The 24,053-nt window shown below is 38.0% G+C and overlaps 1 protein-coding gene across 7 annotated transcripts in view; it reads left to right on the top strand.

The window, feature by feature from the left end:
- LIMS1 (LIM zinc finger domain containing 1) overlaps nucleotides 1–23,763 on the top strand; it is a 149,237-nt gene extending 125,474 nt beyond the window's left edge. For 5 of the 7 annotated variants that reach the window (XM_055328728.1, XM_055328730.1, XM_055328729.1 and 2 more), the window contains exons 3-11: nucleotides 11,785–11,851; nucleotides 12,920–13,040; nucleotides 13,552–13,701; nucleotides 15,061–15,211; nucleotides 15,721–15,813; nucleotides 16,592–16,640; nucleotides 18,447–18,522; nucleotides 18,710–18,901; nucleotides 20,797–20,965. In XM_055328728.1, coding sequence (XP_055184703.1) covers nucleotides 11,785–11,851; nucleotides 12,920–13,040; nucleotides 13,552–13,701; nucleotides 15,061–15,211; nucleotides 15,721–15,813; nucleotides 16,592–16,640; nucleotides 18,447–18,522; nucleotides 18,710–18,857 — 855 coding nt within the window. In that variant the 3' untranslated portion in view covers nucleotides 18,858–18,901; nucleotides 20,797–20,965. Of the gene's footprint in view, nucleotides 1–11,784; nucleotides 11,852–12,919; nucleotides 13,041–13,551; nucleotides 13,702–15,060; nucleotides 15,212–15,720; nucleotides 15,814–16,591; nucleotides 16,641–18,446; nucleotides 18,523–18,709; nucleotides 18,902–20,796 lie in introns of all 7 variants that reach the window. The other 2 variants (XM_055328727.1, XM_055328725.1) reach the window with 1 other exon arrangement.
- The last annotated feature ends 290 nt before the right edge of the window (nucleotides 23,764–24,053 follow it).

Genomic DNA, 24,053 nt, shown 5'->3' with positions numbered 1-24,053 from the left:
AACAGTCATTAGTAAGTCATTGTTTGCCGCTCAGACCACATTTTCCCATAAAAACAATGCCTCCTGAGAGACAGGTTTCCAGGCCAGCCTGCAGAAAAGCTATTAAGCCCATCATATGCACATAACATACAAAACTGCCCTGTATATAATAACATAACAGCTTTAAGAGATTTGATTAGGGAGCACTATTTTATTCACCAGAACATATTTTTGAGCTCCTGCTGTATCCTAGAAGCTGCATTCCCCACTATAAAAACCCTAGCAAGAGGAACAGGAATCCTTGTTCTCTTTGCTTTCATTTCTTCCTCTTTCCCTGGGCAGGGAGATCTCTTTTTCTGTCAAAGGTCATGGCGTTGAGCTGGGAATGGCAAGTGACAGTCAAGAGAGGCACAGTAGGAGCGAAGGCAGGGAGGCGGCTGGAACAGGGGCTACACCTCTTGGCATCAAGGTGACAGGTCCCCCTGAAGACTGTGGGAGAGGCTGCCAGTGATAATGAGGAGAGTGACAGATTCCTGAAGAAGAAAAGGAAATCTCTAGGGGTCTGGGCAGCAGGGAGAGAAAGGGAGCAGGGGCAAGAAGAAGGGTGGTCCTCAGTCGGGAGTAAAAGGACAAGACCTGCTTCTGTGTCTTGATGAAACACTCAGGTTCTCAGGTCAGCACAGCAGAGGCGTGCCAGACTGTGGCAAGGGAGGAGGTGACTTAAGAGAGTCGGGAGTCTGCCTCCTGAGGAAATGAGCTTTCATACTCTGTCAATCCCAACCTTACCCCTACGTTTTCCCCCTACTCTAGGCCCACAGAGGTTGAAAAGTCCCTGTAACACAGCAGATCTGTGACACAAATGGGATTAGAACTTAGTTTGGTTACTAATGCCCAATACGGTATTCTTTCCCTTGAATATTCTTTTCAAATCTAAGATTTTTTTTTGAATTTTATTTATTTATTCATGAGAGACACACACAGAGCGAGAGATTGAGGCAAAGACATAGGCAGAGGGAGGAGCAGGCTCAATGTGAGGAGCCTGATGCAGGACTCAGTCCTCGATTCCGGGATCAGGACCTGAGCTGAAGGCGGTGCTCAATCACTGAGCCATCCAGGTGTCCCAAATCTAAGATATTTTTATTAAAGTGGGTAGTTATGTCAGAAGCCTTAGGAGGGAGTCCAGAGGAGCAAAAAAATGACCCAAAAGAGAAAGACAGAGTTTGTGTTTCCAAACATTAATTCCATATTATATGGTCGGTTTGCCGAGCACTTTGGAATTTATAATGTTGTCAAGCACGATCACCTCCTAAGGTCCTGGTTCTTCATCTGCAGCCTGTCAGCTGCCAGGCCACTTGTGCTTAGTCAGAGGGAAAGCTCTGTGAGAGCTTTTGGCAGAACAGAATAAAGCATGACTCACACTTGTCCTCCTGTCCAGCTCTTACTCCTCTTCACTTGTGGACTATAAATATGCTCCCTGGATCTGTCTGATACTATTCCAGAATGTTACGAATACTTAGAACTTGTCTATTAATGGGCTGTTGCCCAGGTTAAGGTCCTTGGGATCCTGAGGAAGATTGCTATTTTAGCTATGCTTATCATCAAAACCCCATTTCCAAGGCCAGGAATTTGTAAACCTGCACGTAGAAAATCCAGCCTTTCCTTTGGTTGAATTATATTAGAGAGAAAGCTATCCAAGGCTTCCAAGAAATAGTCTATATTTTCAGTTATTGAAAAGGAAGCCCCAAAATTTACCTGGCTTGCTTTTCCATGTGAGACACAACGTATGTACTTCAGTCTTGCTGTATCTAATAATAGCAAATGTGGGGTGGCTGGGTGGCCCAGTCAGTTAAATGACCAACTCTTGATTTTAACTCAGGTTATGATCTCAGCATCATAAGATCAGGCTCATGTCAAGCTCCACGCTCAGGAGTCTGCTTGTCGCTCTTCCTCTGCTCCTCCCCTGACTCAGCTCTCACTCTGTCTCTGAATAAATAAAATCCTTTAAAAAACTAATAGTAAATGTGTCCTTTCCACTCTACAGCTTTGATATTGCTTTTGTCTTATTATTACAACATCATCTTTCCCTTATTTCCATAGTCCCTACTCTTTTCTCCATAGGATTAGTTCTGTTCTACGTGGGTTCTCTGCACTTACTTCCCCTTGAAAATGGGATTCACTTTTACTGTGGAATTTCTGATACTTTGGATCAGATGGCCAGGATGCTCCTCCCTGTGGCCCTGAAGGCAAATCTAGCATTACACTAGTTTCCTACCCACTCACAAAGATGTTTGTCTGGAGGTAAGCTGACTGAGCTCAGCTATTTCTGGCTCATCTGCAGCTCCTCTTAAGCATGAGTTAGCAGCATCCAGGTTTATTACCTGCATTGGCTCCTTAACTCAAGGTGAACTTCAGTCCCACCAGATCATGTGGTTCAGCTAGTGAACTTAAAGTTTGCCATCAAGACTGTAATCCATCACCACCGAAGAATAAAAAGTTGGTCTCATGATACTTGGGCTCCACAGCTTCTGTCATCAATGACTGCTTTACCCAGGGTGTTTTTATTACAAGACCACATCAGTCATGTTCTCAGGACACTCCCATCTGTCTCACTTCGGTTTATCTTCTTTAAGTACACACAGTATTTTGTTTATATCTTTAGTTTGGAGAGCATTGCACATGTTTCTTTATATGTTTATCTTCTTTCCCTCTAACTTTAAATACCTTGGTGTCGGGACTGTCCCCATTAATTTGGTATTTCTATCGTTTGTTTTACAGTATTTGATGACTACTAGGTGCTTAATAAATACAATCCCGTGTATACGGTACTTGGATAGTAAAGATGGCAAGATAAAATGCTAATATACCCACTAGGAGCCAGGGCAGACATTTTCTAACATACACTTCAAAATCTTGGTACACTTTACTCATTTACCCGTCGTTCATCTCATGAACAGTGTCCAGGCTTTGTTATCCAGAGTGGTGGATGAAAGAAATGAATTCTTAAATAGAAACAAAGGAGATTTCAGTTTTGAGTAGAAGCCTGAGCCGTGATGTATTTTCAGTACCATATGTGGACCGCTGACTTGATATGTTAGTTCAGGCCAGTGTGATAGTATTGAATAAACAAACTTTTTGTTTAAAACCTACAGAAAAGGGATACCTGGGTGGCTCAGCCATTGAGCGTCTGCCTTTGGCCCAGGGCGTGATCCTAGAGTCCTGGGATTGAGTTCCACATCAGGCTCCCTGCATGGAGCCTGCTTCTCCCTCTGCCTGTGTCTCTGCCTCTCTGCCTCTCTCTCTCTCTCTCTCTCTTCTTTCTCTCTCTCTCTCTCTCTCTCTCTCTCTCTCTCTCTCTCTCTCTGTGTTTCTCATGGATAAATAAATAAAAATCTTTTTTAAAAAATAAAACCTACAGAAAAGTTGAAAGAATAATACAATGAGTATCATGTGCCCTTGTGCATCTCACACACACACCCTCCACACCCATCTCCTGCCAAATTATTTGAAAGTAGTTTATAGACATATAACACTAAATGCAATTACTTTTAATTTTTGTGTGTTTTGCAGAGGAGGTATAATGGAAGAGTCATAGTGAAGAATGATCTTTGAGAGGATACTGACCTTACCAAAATCTTCTGTTATTGAGTAATATGTTATATCTAGTTGGGATTTTAATATAATCACTTCTGATACTTAGAGTACTATTTCTTGTATTAAAAGCTCCCTTCCTTCCAGTTTGTTTAAATGACTCAAATAACTTTAAACTCTATCTCCAAGAGCATATATTAAATGGAAAAGAAAGAGCACAATTCTCTCTTTGTATACGGACTGGACTTAATGACTCACTTCTGACAGGGCTATAGAAAGGGTAACATAGAGGCACCTGGGTGGCTCAGTCAGCTAAGTGTCTGCCTTCAGCTCAGGTGGTGATCCCAGGGTCTTGGGATCGAACCCCACGTTAGGCTCCCTGCTCAGATGGCGTCTGCTTCTCCCTCTGCCTCTCCCCCTGGTTTGTACTCTCTTTCTCTCTCTCTCTCTCTCTTTCTCTCTCTCAAATAAATAAAATCTTAAAAAAAAAATAGAGGAGGTATAAAGTAGTAACTTTGCAGTGGCAAAACCTAGCAGATACCGTCCCAACCAAGTGATCAAGGTTCACATGACCATTAAGAAATCCTGTTGAAAAAAAAAAAAAAGAAATCCTGTTGAGATTATGTACTCCCCAATATGATGCAAGAAATAGAGCATATTAAACCTCTGTGGTATTATCCCTCCAGATCTGCGACTTCAGCCTAATCAGGAGACAAACCCATAATGAGGAGCACTCTATAAAACAGCTGACCAGTACCCTTTAAAAATGTCAAGGTCATGTAAGACAGTGCAAGACTGAGGAACTCTCACAGATTGGAGATGACCAAAGAACTTCAATCTGTCAGACATCCATGAGATTTTCCACAAGAGTTGTTTATTCATCCTTTATTCACCATTTAACAATATTTATAATATTCATTAGGCAGTTACAATGTGTCAGGCAGCCCATGTTACATTCTAGGAGTAGAATGATGAGCAAGCTGGCTAGAGTCTTAAGGAACATACCCTACAGTGGGTTAAACTGGACTGCCCAAGATTGAATCATTAAAAGATATGAAAACTTCACAGTATTATAGACTGGTAATAGGGAGAAGTTAAATCTACCTGAGCACAGATCCCCCCCCCCCCCCAGAATTTCCTGAAAACTAGAATAGGATGATGTTTATAATGTTTTAGCAGAGTGCCTGCTACTTGGTAAAAGAGCTTAATAAATGGAAGATAGTTGTTTTTAGAAAACAATCATGATTTGATTTTACAGGTTGTCAGCATGTACATCTGCAACAGCTTCTAGCCTAGTGTCTTGCCTTTAGAGGGTCCCCTGACTGAGAGAAGCTGCCAGTGAAGCTGGCATCCTAGGATTTCTCAGGAAACATGTATCCATAATTAGTCTGTTTCAGGACCTCAGCATTTTTCTCAGATTTGTGCAGTGGGTGCAGAGGGTGAATTGTCTTTATTGGTACATGGTCAAAAAAGGAACCTAGTAATTCAGGGTTCCACACACAATAGAATTACCTCTTCATCTGTGTTCAGATAGCCAATTCTCAAGTTCACAGTGTGTGTTGGCAGAGAAGCCAGGGGACCTTTCAATCATGATTTTAAAGTTCTTAATAGAAACCCACAAGATAATATAAGACCTCTAGGTTATATTCTCTATTGGTCTGCCTAAGAGAGGTGATGGATACAGAAGAAGCAGCACAGATTTTACCGTCTGACAGCTGGGGAATGAATCCCAGCAATGCTGGCTTTGCAAGTTATTTAACATTTTTGAATTTCAGTTTTCTCTAACAAGATAATTACAAGGTAGCATGTACAGTACCTAGTAAATTAGCTCACTCCCTAGTACCACTTCCCAGTGAGTACTGCTCAAATAAAGTAACGCTTGCACACACTAAACCAGGCTTCCTCAAGCAGCAGCACTGTTGACATTTTGAGCTGGATAATTCTTTGTTTGAGAGGCTGTCCTGTGCATTGTAGAATGTTTAATAATACCACTCTACCCACTAGATTCCCCAGTTGTGACAACTAAAAGTTTCTCTATACATTGCCAAATATCCATTGGGGAGCTAACTCACCCTCAGCTGAGAACCACTAAATGAGTGTGTCCATTTGAGGAGGTTATGAACTTCACTATGGTAATACCAAGTCCATTTTAGGTGGGCATGTTTCCCAGGTTGTTTAGACGATACCCTCATTAAACAAAACCCTTTTTCTGTCTCTAAGAACTTGACTGCACTTAGAGTTAATTCCTGTGCCATAAATTTAATTAAAAAATATTTCTAAACAGATTTCACTTAAAAAGACCTTCCAGAAAGCCTAATCTTCTGGTTTAAATAGGCACAAGGAAAGATAAGTATACCATTCTTGGATAGTCATCACTCAACTATTCATAATGAAAATATCATTCTCAGCAAAGCAAGTATACTATTTATGTGGTAATTAGAACTGGTTCCACAAACAAATTTATTTTTCTCTTTTCAAATGCCCTACTTCTGCATTTTAATTTTAAACAACTTTTAAGTATTATTGATTCTTTTAGTTTTGTCTATATCAGCAGGTAGTGATCAGGGTAGTAATAAAAACGAGGAACACGTTAAAACAGTCACAGTGTCACAATGGTAGTGCTTTCCAACACTGGCACCAAGAGTTGAGGTGCTGTTTCTTGTTTCATGTGAGTCTCTTGAGAGTAAGGTCACCTCATTTGTCTTACTTCACAGTCCTTCGCCTTGCCTAGAATGTAGTATGTTATATGTGGACAAATGACCTATAGTTGCTGATTTTAAAAGACTTGTGAGTTACATTAATATTTTTATTTCTGAAATAACTAAACCTCTATTATGAGTGAGGTTACAAACTTCGTTCTTTTGATTCCCACATGAACCCTGCAAATTAGGTATTTTTATTCCCAACTTACATGTGGCTATGAGAGGCTCAGAGGCCTTGCCCATAGTTAACTAGTGGGGATGTGGTCAGATCAGGACTTTTTTTTTTAATATTTTATGTATTTATTCATGAGAAACACAGAGAGAGAGGCAGAGACACAGTCAGAGGCAGAAGCAGGCTCCATGCAGGGAGCTGGACGTGGGACTCAATCCCAGGTCTCCAGGATCAGGCCCTAGACTGAAGGCGGCGTTAAACCACTGAACCACCCGGGCCTGCCCCAGATCAAGATTTTATCTCACACTTGCCTGTCTGCTCAAGGATGATGCCCTGACTCTCCAAAACTGAAATGGTTTCCTAGGACTGAGAAATAATGGTCCCTTATATGTGGCCATGACTGCTGCTTCATTCATTCAGTAAATATTATGGAAAGCTTACAACGCAATGTGTGACAGGCGTGTAGACCACACTGCGCCCTAGTCCTAGGAGTGAATACAGTTTTCACAATGATTTGGGTAGAACTAAGGTGGCTTCCATGGTACTTTCCTCATTTTCAGACCAGGAAAATTTAGAAGGGTTGGATAAATGTATGAGTTATATATGATTAGTGATCTTTGAATTGGTATTGTAGTTAGCTTCAAAGGGAAATCTCTTTCCATCAGTGCTGGTTTTCATGAGTTGCTAGTAGCTCCAATCATCCTCCAGTACATATGAAGAAATATAGGTAAAAGACCAAGTCAGTGGTGGCATGAGAAGGCTGTTTAAATGCCATTTCTGGGGAAGGGGCAGGGCTGGGAATACCTATGGAGACCAGAGGCCCTGACATCAACTATATATAGCCACTGTAATGACTCCTAAATCTAACTTTGTGACATCTTGGAGTATCTCCAGTAAAAGGATCATCTTAATATTTCCCCTTTGAAGATACTTTTGTAAGTAAAATGGAACCAACAGTTAAAGAGAGATATAATTCCAGAAACATTACAAATCCCAGCAGATTGAACTAAGGACTAGGAATGTGGTGTGCAGCCTTTTTCAGTTCAGCATAGTACACATTTAGGTGTTTAGGGGCTAGGTTCTTTGTTAATACTTCAGATTCCTTTCTCTCTCTCTTTAGTTTGAATTTCCCAGATGCGTCCTTTTTTCCCTATCACAAAATGCATAACAGGAAAGGCCAATTTATGATGAATGATTTAGTGGAAAGAGGGCTTACAAAGGGATTTCTTCACTCATTTCCTCTTATACAGAGTCATAATTACTCAGGAAGGCTGAACCCTGAGAAGGGAGGTCTGGTGGAGAGGAAACTTTCCAACCAGAGGAGGTGCTTGTCTGCTGACCCACTCACTTCAAAACCATTGACGACAAACCAGTACAAATCACCAAGTGAAGATCGTCAGCGTTTGCTTGCACTTGCCTTGAAATGAGACAAGTTTCTAATTCTGAGCTTTCTTTAAAGCAGCAGGATCTCCCCACCCTCAAAGAGAATCTTCACAGAACTCAAAACAGTACAGAGCAGAGCTATTTTTGGTTCATCCTCCTCCATACTGAACAATCCCTGATCCTTGCAGGTGGCAACAACCAGAGTTCTTAGACATTCTGTATGAGTAAGCACACTTCAGGATATGCAAGGGGTTTGGAATATGGATGGTTTCCAGAGAATCTATTCCTGGATCCTTGTATCTTGGTTTCAGGGAACTAAGTTTCTGAAGTCTTCTGAAAGTTAATTTGTCTGATAATATATTTCTATTCACAGTAGCACTAACTTCTCTCACTTCACAAGAGAAAGGAATCTCAAATCTTACTATGAATAATTGCTCCAGGACACGAATCAGAAGACATTAGTCACGTGTCCTCAAAGTTGTAAGCCTTCCAGTCTTTCCCTACCTTATGAATTTTCTTGTTAAGGATGAAGCCTGGAACTGTGTTGGATGTTCTATATTCAGAATTGTGGCAGATTTGGAAATGTGGGGAGTAATCATGAGAACTTCCTTTTAAGACTTTGCCTTTTTCATTCCTAATCAAAAGGATTCATTCTTTTTCTTTAGTTTTATTGAAATTTAATCATCAGACAGCATTGTGTAAGTTTAAGGTATACAACATGATGATTTGATATATGTGCATATTGTGAAATGATAACCACAATAAGGTTAGTCAACACATCCATCACCTCATGTAATTATCGTGTGTGTGTGTTTGTGTGGTGAGAACATTTAAGATCCACTCTCTTAGCAGACTTCAAGTCTTCCATACAGTATTGTTAACTATATCTGTACATTAGATCCCCAGAACTTACTTATTTTATAACTAGAAGTTTGTCCCTTGCCTGACATTTCCCCATTTCCCCCATCCCTCCAGACCCCAGTAACTACCAGTCTATTCACTGTTTCTGTGATTTGGCATTTTTAGATTCCACACATAAGTGAGATCACACAGTATTGGTCTTTCTCTGCCTGACTTATTTATTTCAGCATAATGGCATGCAGTTCTGTCCATGTTTTTGCAAATAGCAGGATTCCCTTCTTTTTTATGGCTGAATGGTATTCCTCTGTATATTTATATTACAGGACTCATCCTTTTAAAGGGAGAATCCTATAAGAGCAAAGCAGAAAGAGCAGTGGTAAGAAATTATAAACATGATGAGTTTATGTTAAAAGCCAGAACAAACAGCCAAAACAGAAGAGGCTTGTGACTCTCACGAGGCACTGACAGGTTAAACAACTTGGCCAAAGCCACACAGCCAGTGGTTCAGCCAGAATTTAAACTCGGGCCTTTCGGATCCATGGTCAGTGTTCTTAACTACTACGCTATGCTACCTATTTGAATCACATCTTAAAAGACTTACTCGAGGGGCGCCTGGGTGGCTCCAGTGGTTAAGCATCCAATTTTTGGTTTTGGCTCAGGTCATGATCTCAGGGTTGTGGGATCAAGCACCATTTCAGGCTCCATACTTAGTGGGGAGTCTGCTTGCAATTCTCTTCCTCTCCCTCTCCCCCTGCTCCTCCCCTGCCCACTCCCTCTCTCTCTAAAATAAATAAATAAATCTTAAAAAAAAAAAAAAGACTTTGGGTGCCTGGGTGGTTCAGTCAGTTAAGCATATGCCTTTGACTCGGGTCATGATCTCAGGGTCCCAGAATCCAACCCAATGTCTGGCTTCCGTGCTCAGCAAGGAGTCTACTTCTCCCTCTCCCTCTGTCCCTCCTCCCTCCTTGTGCTTTCTCCCTCTCTCTAAAATAAATCAATAAATAATCTTTTGAAAAGAAAAGACTTATTCAAATTACAACTGATCCTGATTTTGTCTACCTTCTGCCAGTAAATATAATATATATACTGACTGTTGGATTCATTTTGTTTTTATTTGAAACAATATATGTCTCCCCCTTTCGTTAAATACAAACTAAAAGTTGAGTGTCCCTTTTCTTTCTTTTTTTATTAAACTTTGTTTTAATGGTCTCCAAATTCTGTGACAGATCTTTGGCCAAGTTGTTTCCATTAAAAATTACTGATTTTAAAAACTGTAATAAAACTGCTACACACACACACACACACACACACACACACACACTCCTTTCCTTCTAAAGATGTTGTGATGCATTATTATCATTAACCAGTCTTTTGCTATTAAATGTAAGTGGCCAGTTGACACAAACAATTTTGAGCCTTGGTCTTTCACCACACTGGGGTGGGTGGTAAACAATTTATTGTTTCCGACTAAATCAATGGAGTTGATTCTGAGTCTATATTTTAATAGTTTTTGACTACTGCTAAAAGCAAAACATGACATTTCTACATATATATGTAATATATATCCAGTAAAGGAACATATCTGCTTCATAAATAACTCCTGCTTGGGGCTATACACAGTGCAATATGACACAGGATTGGCTAATACAGCAATAAACATATCAATGTATTACCACCTGTTTGTAACTTTTAAAAACAGATTCATTAAATGTATCAGAGCTTATTCATTTGAATTTCAAAATGAAGTAAGCCTTTTTCTGGCACAAAATCTGCTTTGCGGGTCTGCCAATTAATTATAGCCAAGTAGGTTCAATAAATTGAGCAAATCTCCAGCTAATTTCCATGATTGAGTAAACTGAGTTGACTATTGATACATCATTAAAAATAGATTTTGATAGTCAAACAGCATGTAATATATTTGACATACAACTTGCAAGGGGTTCGACGATTCAAAGGGTGACAGAATATAATTCTCATGACTTATTTATGTGAAAAGGGTAAAAGCAACCCCCAAAATGAAAATTAATGTTGAACCCTGAGTCTTCTAGTGGTAGGTCATATTAATCCGTGGATACATGGAATAATTGTGAGAGGAAGAGGAGCCCTGCTCATCTCATTAAGATAGGCTTTTCAAGTAAATAGTGGAAAGTGAAATTTGCCATTTGTGACATATTCATGTTTTGACCATTTGTGTATTAATAATCATTGTAATGGTAACTTAATCCAGAAGAAAGAGAATGTTTTAGAGCCTTATGGGTTCATAAAGTAAAACAAAATGTAAAGTTTCATAACATTTTAATTGCCAAGAAGTATAGTAGGGTGATCCGTTGAAGACTTTAGTATAGGGGCGCCTGGATGGCTTAGCAGTTAAGTGTCTGCCTTCCACTCAGGTTGTGATCCCGGGTCTGGGGATCGAGTCCTGCATCAGGCTCCCCACAGGGAACCTGCTTCTCCCTCTGCCTATGTCTCTGTGTCTCTCATGAGTAAATAAACTCTTTTTTAAAAAAGACTTTAGTATAGAGTTTAGGGGAAAAATATCACACCAGGATAAAACTTTGGGGGAAATGAAATGGAAATAGTTCAAGGAGAAAAGTGGAGGATAAAAATTTTTCCAACTACTAAAATAGAATATTTATTTTTTTAAATCAGTTTTGACCTCACTTTAAAATGTGTAAATCTAAAATATACTAGAATACCTAGCATTTGTAAATATTTAAGCTTGTGGTACATTTCAGATAACAGCCAAAAAAAAAAAAAAAAGTGAGAAGGGGTTTGTGTGTATGTGCCTGTTTTCTCAGGAGAGGGGTCTACAGCTCTCAGTTAGACTCTTCATGATGAGTCCGCAAGCCAGAAAAGAGTTAGCATCAGTAAAGGGAGGCCACTGGATTCTGGAGCCATACCAGGTGTCACCTCAGTTGTTTGGTGTATCTTTAGGGAAGGTACAAAAGTACATCTGCTTTTAAAACTCTCAGTAGAATTATAAATTCTTAGGGTAGAGCGCTTAGTTCAAAAACAACTTTCCTATATGTCTCCACAGAATAATTATATTCATCCTGTGATTGTTTCATCTGTACAAATTGATGGTACTTTCTATTTCAGTTTGAAGGAAGGAAGTATTGTGAACATGACTTTCAGATGCTCTTTGCTCCTTGCTGTCATCAGTGTGGTAAGTTTTGCTGCTGAATGGCAAAGTAAAAAGTGAGTCTCAAAATTATGTCAGTGGTGAAAATGGTGTTGGGTGCTCATTATAAGTAGCATCCAGGTGCTTTATCAGTCCTTTGTTAATATATTAACATTAATATATAACAAACTGGGGATCCCTGGGTGGCTCAGTGGTTTAGCGCCTGCCTTTAGCCCAGGGCGCAATCCTGGAGTCCCAGTATCGGGTCCCGCGTCGGGCTCCCAGCATGGAGCCTGCTTCTCCCTCCTCCTGTGTCTCTGCCCCTCTCTCTCTCTCTCTCTCTCTCTCTCTCTCTCTCTCTCTCTCATAAATAAATAAATAAATAAATAAATCTTTAAATAAAAAAAATATATATATATATGTATACATATATAACAAACTGGAAGAGTGTCAAAACCCAGAGAGAAATGATTTTTAAGGGCATCTACTGTAAAGTTAGTTTTTGATTAAGATTTTTATCAGATGATCTTTTGAAATGTGCCTGCCCCCTGTTAATTTAGCCTTTACCTACTCACTTTTGGGGTTGCCAAAAGAGAGGGAAAATATTGGAGGGGTGCTTCAGATGCTTAAGGATGGCTGTGTGTTATACAAGTGTTTAACTTGCTTGCATTTTAGCCACGTCACTGGTTGCTAACAATTCTACTAGAAGGTCTCCAGACATTGGAGAAACTGAGTAGAATGTTCTAAAATTTAGTGAAAGAAGAAATTAAGTATAGGTTTCAAGAAAATGTGCTGTGGATTTCAGTTTTCTCTGTTGGTAATGATCAGAAATAAAAGGCATTTAAGAGAACCCTGTATATCATTGGGAAAAGAGAAAACCAGATCCAGAGATGTGATAAAACAACCAGAAACTATGACTACAGAATCACAACCAAGGACACAGGTGAAAACAGCTTCCTCCTAATGCAGTGCTCACTGTGGCCAACACATACCTAGAAAGCCCTGAGTTGTGGAGAAAGTGTTAGACATACATTTTTTTTTTCCATGTCTTTTGCCTTAGTGCTTTTAGCAATAGGGTGCACACTGGACGTCCTTTGTGTTACTTTCCCACAGGTGAATTCATCATTGGCCGAGTGATCAAAGCCATGAATAACAGCTGGCATCCTGAGTGCTTCCGCTGTGACCTCTGCCAGGAAGTGCTGGCAGATATTGGGTTTGTCAAGAATGCTGGGAGGTAGGAGTTTTTCATCCTCATCAGGTGTGGTTAGAGAAGTAACTGCTACAAGGCCATGCATGTTTTCCCCTGGGACTGAGACTCAAGACCTCAGTGTATCAGTTCGCCTGCTATCTGTTCTGAGAGGACCCGAGAATTCTGTGTCCCTGGGCCAACAGAAGCAGGATAGGAAGATCAGTCAGTGGCTCAGTGGGTTGAGTGTCTGCCTTTGGCTCAGGTCAGGGTCCCAAGGTCCTGGGATATAGCCCTATGCCAAGCTCCCTGCTCACTGCAGAGCCTGCTTCTCCCTCTCCTCCTTGCTGCTTTGCCTACTCCCGCTCTCTCTCTGTCAAGTAAATAAATAAAATCTCTAAAAAAAAAAACCATAAAAATGATTTATTTAACTCTTTTTCAGGGCGTATTTCTTTTAATTATTAGAAAGAACCTCAGATTTTATTTTATTTATTTATTTATTTTTTTAGAACCTCAGATTTTAAATTTAAGTTTCTAAAAAAGTTTTGGCTTTGTTTAGACATCTGTGTCGCCCCTGTCATAATCGTGAGAAAGCCAGAGGCCTTGGAAAATACATCTGCCAGAAATGCCATGCCATCATTGATGAGCAGCCGCTGATATTCAAGAATGACCCATACCATCCAGACCATTTCAACTGTGCCAATTGCGGGTATTGCCATTTGATTACATAAATAGTAGAAATAAAATGAAAAATCACATATTTCTGTATTTCTATTACTCCAGCACACCCAATTGTTTTTCTCCAACTTGTAATCTAAATTTTAGACCTATAAGAAGTCAAGAGAATAATATAAAAACTACCTATCATTTTATCACTTAACATTTTACCACATTTGAGTGTGCTTAGCATACACTCCCCCCATGTGTATGTATATGTGTGTGTGTGTGTCAATAGTCAATCAATAGTAAAATATCCTCAGCTGCCCCCAAAACTATTTTTGATCACTCTGTTTTCTCAACACAGGACCAAAAAAAAAAAAAAACCTCTTAAAAAGTCTTCTCTTTGTACCTACATAATTTTTTCAGTTGTAATAGAGTGTTATCTTAAAATATCCTGAGCTACTTTTATTTAATTTTGCTTTATTTACTTTAAAGGGAATTTTTTTCTTCAGAAACTCATGATAAATTATTAGGTTACAATTTTCTAAATTATCTAAAAATTTAATGGAAAGAGTTTAATATAATCAGTGTGAACGCACATGCTAAATTATTGCAGGGTAGAGAGAGATAAGGGTAAGCTAAAGATCAAGAAAACAACTTTGTGCTGTAAGTACAAAAAATCACATCTTTTTTGTGATTATCAGTTTATATCTTATTTTCTTGCCTATTTCACTCTGGAAGTTTTCTTTTTTTTTTCTTTTTTATTTTTTTTTTACTCTGTGGAATTTTTCTCTGTTCATTTGTCATTAGCACTTCTAAGGAATTACTTAAAACAGATGAAATGTAAACAAGTCCATTTGGCTAATTGGTGCCACCTCTGCCTAAATGTTTACTGATGAAGGAAACAGAAAATAATAGTGAACGTTAGCATTTGGAGGAGGAACGTTCTGGGCATTTCATTTGTTTATTTTTTCTGTTAACTGTTAACTCTTAATAACTTGCAATAATTAATTGTTAGTAAATGGAACTAGTCTCTAACTAACCTCAGTTATTTTGGAAAGATAGTATCACCGAGTCCATCCTGAACATTGTGATGATTCTCTTCTAGCTTTTTAAGAAAGACAGAGGGATTATAATGTGATAACAGACAAGGAAGTGATAAATATCAGTTTCCAGACTTATTTGTACATTTTATCATCGTTGCATGATGATGTTTTGACAGGGATCTGAAACCCATTAAGCCTATTAATTTAGGCTACTGTGAACAACACTGAGGGGAAAAAAGAAGGTTACAGGGATTGTTAGAATGAGTCTTCAAAAACCTGCTACAAAGTGTGTCAGCCACATTGGCTGCCTGTTTCTTCTCTCTCAGTAGTAGTATTTAGTTGGGTATCTTCCTCATGGACAGGAAGGAGCTGACAGCTGATGCCCGGGAGCTGAAGGGAGAACTGTACTGCCTGCCGTGCCATGATAAAATGGGAGTCCCCATCTGTGGCGCTTGTCGACGGCCCATTGAAGGGCGTGTGGTGAATGCCATGGGCAAGCAGTGGCATGTGGAGGTGAGTCTGAAATGGTGGAGGAGTAACCAGGACTTTTGAATTTCCATCATTCAGATGTGCTGGCAAGTGTAGGAGATTCTGAAGATTAAATATGGACATTTTTGAGACAAATGACCTTGTAGAAAATTAATATAGAATACACACTGCTTTTGTGATCTCTCAGTAATGATACAGGATGTGCTCTTTTGTTCTTAAATCCTTCTTGAAGCAGGAAATGTCATGGTCCATATCCAACAGCCCCTCCCTTATAGATGCTACTAACATGTTGACTTCTTTTCTCATTATGTGTTGTTTAAATAGGCCATGTCTTTAACCTGTCAGAACCTTAATTCAAGACACCTGAATTAATAAGTAAGACTGAACATGTCACAGGGGGAGCCCTGGCAAAGTGAAGTAACTACGTCAGACTTGCATGTGTCTTCCTTGAGGATAGTTTAACTTTGGAGTTTTACTTCATTAAATAAATAAAAGATGGCAATTCAAAAATGACCTCTAGCAATTTCTTTCAGCATTTTGTTTGTGCCAAGTGTGAAAAGCCATTTCTTGGACATCGCCATTATGAAAGGAAGGGCCTGGCCTATTGCGAAACCCACTATAACCAGGTATGGTTTGTACTCATTGGATACTAGATACACTTAGATGAATTTGAACTTAATATTTTAGCTACAAGGAAATCTCTTGGAAAATGTACATTGGACTGAGAGCTGTCCTTTTGACTTTTTATTTGGGAGATAATTTTAGACTCACAGGAAGATTGTAAAATAAAAATATAAAGAATACCTATGTACCTTTTACTTTGTCATCTGCATGTGTTTTTCTCTATAAAATGATACATTAATAAATGCACATATCTTTATATACAAATATATGTATTATATATGCACCTATGTTTTCTGAATTATTTGCTGATAAGTTCATCGTGGTCCTTTACCCCTAAATATGTCACTTTATATTTCCCAAGAATATGGAGTGCTCTTACATAATTGTAGTTAATCAGTATGGATATAATACTTTAGTGTACTTATTCCAGTTTTGTCGCTTATCAGTAATGTCCTTGTATCATTTTTTTTCACTCCAGAGCTGGACCCTGTCTAGGGTTGTTATTTTCCTTTAGCTTCCTTAAATTTGGATCATTTCCAAAGCCTTCTTTTGTTTTTGATAGTGATGAAAAGTAAATTATTTTCACTGTAAAAAGCAAAAACTAGTCAGTGAACTTTACTAATTTTCTCTAGTACTGGTAAATTCTGGATCTAGGTAGCCAGCAATTTGTTTTAAATGATAGAAAGAACAGAAATTATATTAAATTGTTTGATGTTATAAAACTTAGTTTAACACATCTTGAATTTTTACCGCCTTTTTTTTTTTTTTTTTCATTTTCAGCTATTTGGTGATGTTTGTTTCCACTGCAACCGTGTTATAGAGGGTGATGGTACGTGTCTGTAGGGATTTTTATATGGCATCATTTTGACACAAAAACACTTTGGTAATGTGAGAATTTAGCAGTCACTGCTGCTGTTTGGATATGATCATTGTCAGTTACTTTTTTTCTGTCTTTGGCATATTTCTCAAGTAATCCATAGCTGAGATGATAATACCTTAAGAGTTGGATATGTTACTCCTTTATGATAAATACTTTAGTGTAGTGCCACGGGATTGTTACGGTAGATATTGTGGGAACATTCGTGGCCAACCTTGAGATCTGTTTCTATTTCTATTCCCTGGAATTATATAACTTGGAAGCTGTAGGGCAGTGTTTATTAGGAACAGCTTAGTCTGCCATGGCAGTAAGCGAGAGTCACTTTAACCCTGCAGATGCTAAAACCTGGCAGTTTTCTATAGACATTTCTAGGCTGGCCAGCCTTGTCCTGTGGTAATTAGGCAGGACTAATTAACTGGGACAAAACAGAAGCAGCTGTGTTTGCTAATAGTGGCTAGCACAATTCTGCTAGAAACTTCCTGGCAAAGTTTTAAACATTCTTCTTTGTAGCATGCTTCATGGTTCTCGTCAGAGAACCCAACTTGGGAAATACTTGCAAAACACTGCCCGTGATGCAGTTTGTGAAAGGAGTAGTTCAGGAGAGCACTCTTCAGTGCCATAGAAAATAAAACTTAACTCCCTCCTATGAGGGGTAATTGTCAGGTGAGAGAAGCTGTCATAGGAAGCTCGCTTCTTGTCAGCTTTGAGAGAAAAACTTCCACAGACAAATAAGTTAATGTCTGGATCTTTTTTTTAATATTTTATTTACTTATTTGAGAGTGAGCAAGCGAGCGAGCATAAGCAGTGGCAGGGGCAGAGGGAGAAGCAGGCTGCCCACTGAGCAGGAGCCTGATGCAGGGCCCCATCCCAGGACCTGGGGATCACGACCTGAGCCGAAGGCAGACACTTAACCAGCTGAGGCTACCTAGGCACCCCTGGATTTTTTTTAAAAAGATTTTATTTATTCATTCCTGAGAGACAGAGAGAGAGAGAGGCAGAGACATAGGCAGAGGGAGAAGCAGGCTCCATGCAGGGAGCCCGATGTGGGATTTGATCCTAGGACTCCAGGACCATGCCCTGGGCCAAAGGCAGGTGCTAAACCAGGGAGCCACCCAGGGATCCCCACCCCTGGATTTTTTAAATTACTTACCTAGTCCATATTTCTTTGTTGGGCCAGTGGCATTCGGCATGGAAAGGTAATAGCAAGTGTGCTCGTAGGCAGGCCCTGTGCCAGAAAAGCTCATCTGAGTGACGTAATGCATGTTGAATATCTACCCCGTCATCCATGGGAGTGCAAGCTTTGGTGGGAAGACATGGTACATACCATTTATATACCTCAAGGGAAAGAAGAAAAATGTTAACTATAAATAAAGATTGAAAATGGTGATGGTAATCTTCCCTAAGATGAAGCCTACAGTCGTGGAAGACATAAGTGCTCCATTTTTTTTAAAATGTGGAAAAAATAGCTTTAAATAAATTGATTTGATTGATTCAGTAAACATTAGCACTAAAATTTTTAGTCATGTGATTCTTTTGTAAGAAAATCTCTTGAAAAAGAAAGAAAAGAAAAGAAAAGAAAAAAGAAAGAAAAGAAAAGAAAAGAAAGAAAAGAAAGAAAAGAAAAGAAAAGAAAAGAAAACCTCTTGAGAACCTCTTCCACGCATCATGGAAGCCACCTCAGCTCTCTGAGTTGAAAGTGTCAGCTCCGCTGCTTTCCATACCAATGTATGTGACCAGTTGTCTTTCCATTTCCTCTAGTGGTCTCTGCTCTGAATAAGGCCTGGTGTGTCAACTGTTTTGCCTGCTCGACCTGCAACACTAAATTAACACTCAAGTAAGTCTACAGTTTTGTCCAGTGTGAATCCTAAGACTGAACACGTTGGGCTAACATTCTTATAAAATACAATTTTTAGAAAGATAATTGATTCCTTATTTTTTCAGTGTAGGCCTTCCGAAAGTAAAGGTTCTTCTTTTAATTGTTTTATGTTCTTTCTTCTATTCCTTCTTTGTTCTGCTCAAAGGGATAAGTTTGTTGAAATTGATCTAAAACCAGTCTGCAAACACTGTTATGAAAAAATGCCAGAAGAATTTAAGAGGCGACTTGCCAAACGGGAGAGAGAAGCAAAGGATAAGGAGAAGCAGAAAAAGAAAAAGCCAGTCTGTTTGTAAACTTTTCTGTCCCTTCTGTCATCACTTTCACTGCTTTCTTCTTGGTTAGTTCTTTAGAGTATATTTTGTTCTGTTTTGGTCTTTTGCTTCTTTTGTTTCTTTTTGGCATGTATTTGTAGCTGTCAGAGATTGAAATACAAGTACTTGTCCCGTGTAGAGCTGGTCCTTTTGCTTAATTATTAAAATTATTAAAGCCTACGTTAATAAATCCCCACTTACTACCAACTTGTACTTATTTCCCTTAATCTGTTGACTCCCTCATCTCCTTGTTTAAATCACAACATGGTATAGATTTTTTTTTTTTTTAACAAGTGGATGCAAAAGGAAGAATTCCAGTCTTTAATAGATATTGGGAAAAGTTTTTAAAGTATTTTTCTCTGGTAATTACAGCTTTTAGAATCCTGGTTTTTGGTTTCTTTGCCAAAAATAATGTAATTGATAAATTCCAAGTGCCACATGTTCTAGGCTCTGTTAAATCCTCTCAGCATGTTTCGTATCTAAGCAAAGACCACTACTGTACATAATAAATCCACTGTCTTTGGTGTCTGTGTGCACTTTCATAGAGTGCTCATTGGTGCTGTTTATGAATTCATCTTCTTGATGTTTTCAAACCCTACTCTATTCCTGATTTTTATAGGAAATATTTCAGTCTTTGAAATTTTGCTGAATTACTAGATGATTGTCCCATTGTTCCTTCTCAGTCACCATTGTGTTCCGAGCCCCAGAAGTTTTTTATTGGCACAGTTTTTGTTTCCTTCCATAAAGAGGAGTTAAAATTCAAATGTAAAATTAAAACTGTTGAGATTTGCTTAGCAGTATCTCTGAAAGCAGTGATAATTTATTTCCTTTATCCAAAAGGCAGTTTTAATAGCTTTCTTGCTAAGAAGTCTTTGGGAGAAAATGAAAACTCAGGAATACTATTTAAATCAAACTGTCAGTGAAAAAATAACATCATTTGAATTTCTCTCAGCATTAATATCACTGTGAAAAACAGAAGGGAATAATTTCCATGTGATGCTTGAAAATAAAAGAGTTTTCATTTTATTAAATATTTGATTAGGAATTAACTTTGCTGTTTAAAATTGTATCGCCTGATTTAATCATTTGCCATATAATAATGTACCACTAGATTTGTTCCAGAAGTGCCACCTAAAAACAAGTTAAGAGAAGGCACAGGTTACAAGGTTGTATATTTCCTCAGTTCACAGCATAGGACCCTAGATTCCAACAGAATAAAAAATTGTAATTACCATTTGGAAATGCATAGCAGACAGTTAAGAAGCTGCCTGAAAACCTGGTCTCTCCAGAACTGTTTTACAAGTAAACTGATAATGTGTCTTGCTCTAGCTTTTAAAAAAAGAATTGAGTTCTCCATACAGTTAACCATTCACAGAATGGAACCACAGGCAGTCTATTTCATTTCTGTTTCCAAAGAGTGACTAAAAACTGTCCTATGTCACCCCACCAACCTTTCTGTCAGATAGCCAATCAAAATAATCCATTGCAATTTAAGATTTCTTTGAAAGTGATTGTTGTTGTTGTTGGAGGTAGGAGGCAAACCATTTTATGCAAGGAAAGATGAAACCTCATAGCCTACCTCATTTAAAATATTAATTAAGATAGTACTTTAATGTGTGATTGATTTTACTTACCTAAATTATACTGACATTAGATGTCCTATATACATAGTACAGACCAAAATGTAATTATGTTTTGTATTATACAGATAGATGTATAAGATCAATTTATAAGGACTTTTTTCAAATGATATTGTAATTTTTTACATTTACTACAATGACAAAAGTTGAGATGAGAATTAGTTTTTTGCTCTGAATATCAATGTCATGTGTCTTCATTTACTTCAGTAAAATTACCTCACATTATTTATATATGTGTTGAATACATTTCTACTAATTTCCTTTATTGTTACTGTCTTTAGGAATAAATTTGTGGAGTTTGACATGAAGCCCGTCTGTAAGAAGTGCTATGAGAAATTTCCATTGGAGCTGAAGAAAAGACTTAAGAAACTGGCTGAGACCTTAGGAAGGAAATAACTTCCTTTATTTTTTTTCTCTCTTCTATGCAAATAAAAGAGATAACCAACATTACTTGACTTGATCCACCCTATTTAAAGCTGTATCTCAAAATAGTTGAGAGTAAAGAGGGCCTGTATGAATGAGTTTCTTCATTTCCTTCTCATTAAAAAAGAAAAAAACCGGGATCACTGGGTGGCGCAGCGGTTTGGCGCCTGCCTTTGGCCCAGGGCGCGATCCTGGAGACCCGGGATCGAATCCCACATCGGGCTTCCGGTGCATGGAGCCTGCTTCTCCCTCTGCCTGTGTCTCTGCCTCTCTCTCTCTCTCTGTGACTATCATAAGTAAATAAATTTAAAAAAAAAAAAAAAAAAAAAAAAAAAAAGAAAAAAACCTTGTGTAATCATATTTAAAACACAGATGAAATCATGATTTGCTTTTGTTAATAACCCTTATCAACTTGTCAAAATGTAGACTGTATTTAACAACAGACAACACATGGTTTAGATGTTAGATTTTAATTAAGGTCCAAAAAAAATTAGTTTAACTTTTAAAAATGAAAGTAGGGAGTCAGCTTTCACATGACTCAGATTAAAAAAAAAAAAAAAGGAAACATTGTTTTACTTTGTGTTCAAAAGATAAATAATTCAAACTGCTGCTAGGAAGGACATAAGGAAGAAAAATAACCAGCCAAGGAAAAGAACTCTTGTAGAATCCAAGTATGTTTACCAAACTAGTAGCTATGAGTACATACAATACTAAGACAAGAAACAAGTGTATTCAGAACTACTTGATTTCTTTTTTTTGTTGTTGTTAAATGCAATAATTATGCTTGGTTTTATAATTTGTTCTCCTTGTGAAGTTCTTCCTTCCTACAGTTATTTAACACAGTAGTTATAGCTAGCTAATAGTATGCCTTTCTAAATTTTGTGCAAAAAAAATTTATACTAGGCATTTGAAAATTCAGTATACTTTATGATATTGGAAGAAATGAAGTATTTTTTAACATATTATAGTTAGTATGCTTCTAAGCTTAAGGTCAAAGATGTAGGTCTTAGAATAGGACACAAAATTAAATTTTATGTAGCTTGGAATGTATCACTTAAAAACAAGTGAATGTATATGTATTGGTCTTACTGCCTTTATAACCATGCTAATGTCTATGCTTTATATGTAATCAAACTTGCCTTGTCTTAGAAAAACACATAGGTTTATTCAGGAATTCTAGCTATTTCATGCAATACCAAAAATAAGTGCATTGACTGAGATTTGTAAACCCAAAATCCTCTACCACAGCTATGGTGATACTTGATTTTTTATTTTCCCTCCTTTTTTGCGGGAGATAATTAATTTTTGTCATCTTGTCAAAAGGGAATGATACGGATAGATGTTTCAAGTTTTTCATTTCAAATCTTGTAATTGGATTTTATTTACTATAAGGAGGAGGTTAAAATGACACTTTTAAATTGGAAGGGAGATGTTTAAATGTCAATTTTAGGTCAAAAGTAGTAGATTATTCTACTTTTTAAAAAGTGTTTTTATTTTATCTTGAAGTTTCTGGCCATTCTTTCTTGATAAACTTGTATGCAAACCAAATTTTGTGAATATTTGTTAAATGTTGCTGCTGCTGTGTTACCATTTAAAAAAAAGTTCCCAACATAGACTTTTTAAGGAAGAAATTATTGGTTTCTAAAAAAATTGCTGAAATGTCATTTTGCCATTAAAAAAAAAAAACTCAGGATGTACCACTCTGCCATTAAAATATTTGTATGCATGTATGTTTTTAAAAGTTTGTGCATGCACTTTACAGAGTAAATTCTATTTCGGTTTTCTGATAATTTATAACCTATTACTTTTTAGTGTTCTTTTAGAATTCAAAGAATTATCAGCGATTGAAAAGAATCAATATATAGTTTAAGACTGTATGTACTCAGAAGTTTAAAACAGTCTTTGCATTTGACAGTAAGAATCCAAATCGCTTCAGTGTGCCTTTGTCAGCTAATACATGACCAGCCAGGAAAACTTTGAAAGTATTTATTAAATACTCTGGATATAGACAAAATAGTGCAGGCTTTACAATTTGGGGTCTTGATGCTAAATTGTCAAATACCCCTAACACCAGAAATAAGGAACAGTAAAATAACCACTTACCCATATTCTCAACCGGTTTGAAGATGCCTGAACTGAGCTCAGCTGCTTTGTTTATGTATCTTATGTAGCCAGGCCTCTCCTGCAGCCCTGCTGCTGTCTGCTCATTCTTCTTTTAAAATACAAGTTAATATCTCCTGGAAGTTTGATGTGGTAAGCCTCTGCTACTTCAGGATATTTTGTCTAGATACAGTACTTTCTTCCCTGATAGGTGAATCATTGCAGCCCTGGGAAAGGAGGAGGAAGTCGAAAGGTTGTGGAATAGAAGATGAGCTTGGTTGAGCTCATAATATTTTTTGTAGAGTTTTTCCTGGCTGTGGAAAAACTCAGGCTGGTAAGCATTTCTCTGTTTAAAGTCCTACAAGGCAATTTGAAATAATTCATTCTTCTTACCCAACTTCTAAGTGCTCTTTTTCTCACCAAGCCTAATATAATTGAGGGAAATGTCAGGGTGCTGGCTTAAGGCTGCACACTGACATCTGGATCATGTTCAAAGCCTTATTAACATTGTACCTAAAATGATAGGCCACTTTGCCTCACTTACTTGCCAAAATAGCCATTTCTAAGTTAAGGAAATTTTGAGGTAGTCTTAACAGCATTCTTGTATTTCATTTTAGATTGTAAGCTCGATGGCAGGGACACTATATTGTTAAATAAGCTTTTATATAGCAACCATTGCAGTATACTCTTGGTGCTTAATAAATGCTCATGATTATTAAGAATAATCCTATTGTGCATTGTTTCATTTGAAAGACTGAGGCATAGAACTACGAGAAGATAGGACTAACGTTTAAGAAAACCATCTTGGTGGGGTGCCTGGCTGGCTGGCTCATTTGGTGGAGTGTGCAACTCTTCATCTCAGGTTGTGAGTGTGAGCCCCATGTTGGGTGTAGAAATTACTTTTCAAAATAAAATCTGTAAGGGGCGCCTGGGTTACTCAGTCGGTTAAGTGTCCTACTCTTGGTTTCAGCTCAGGTCATGATCTCATGGCTTCTGAGATTGAGCTCTGAGTCGG

The sequence above is a fragment of the Nyctereutes procyonoides genome, unplaced genomic scaffold, assembly GCF_905146905.1.
Source record: "Nyctereutes procyonoides isolate TBG_1078 unplaced genomic scaffold, NYPRO_anot_genome, whole genome shotgun sequence".
Taxonomy (NCBI): Eukaryota; Metazoa; Chordata; class Mammalia; order Carnivora; family Canidae; genus Nyctereutes; species Nyctereutes procyonoides.
This window is presented reverse-complemented; position numbering and strand designations above follow the sequence as displayed.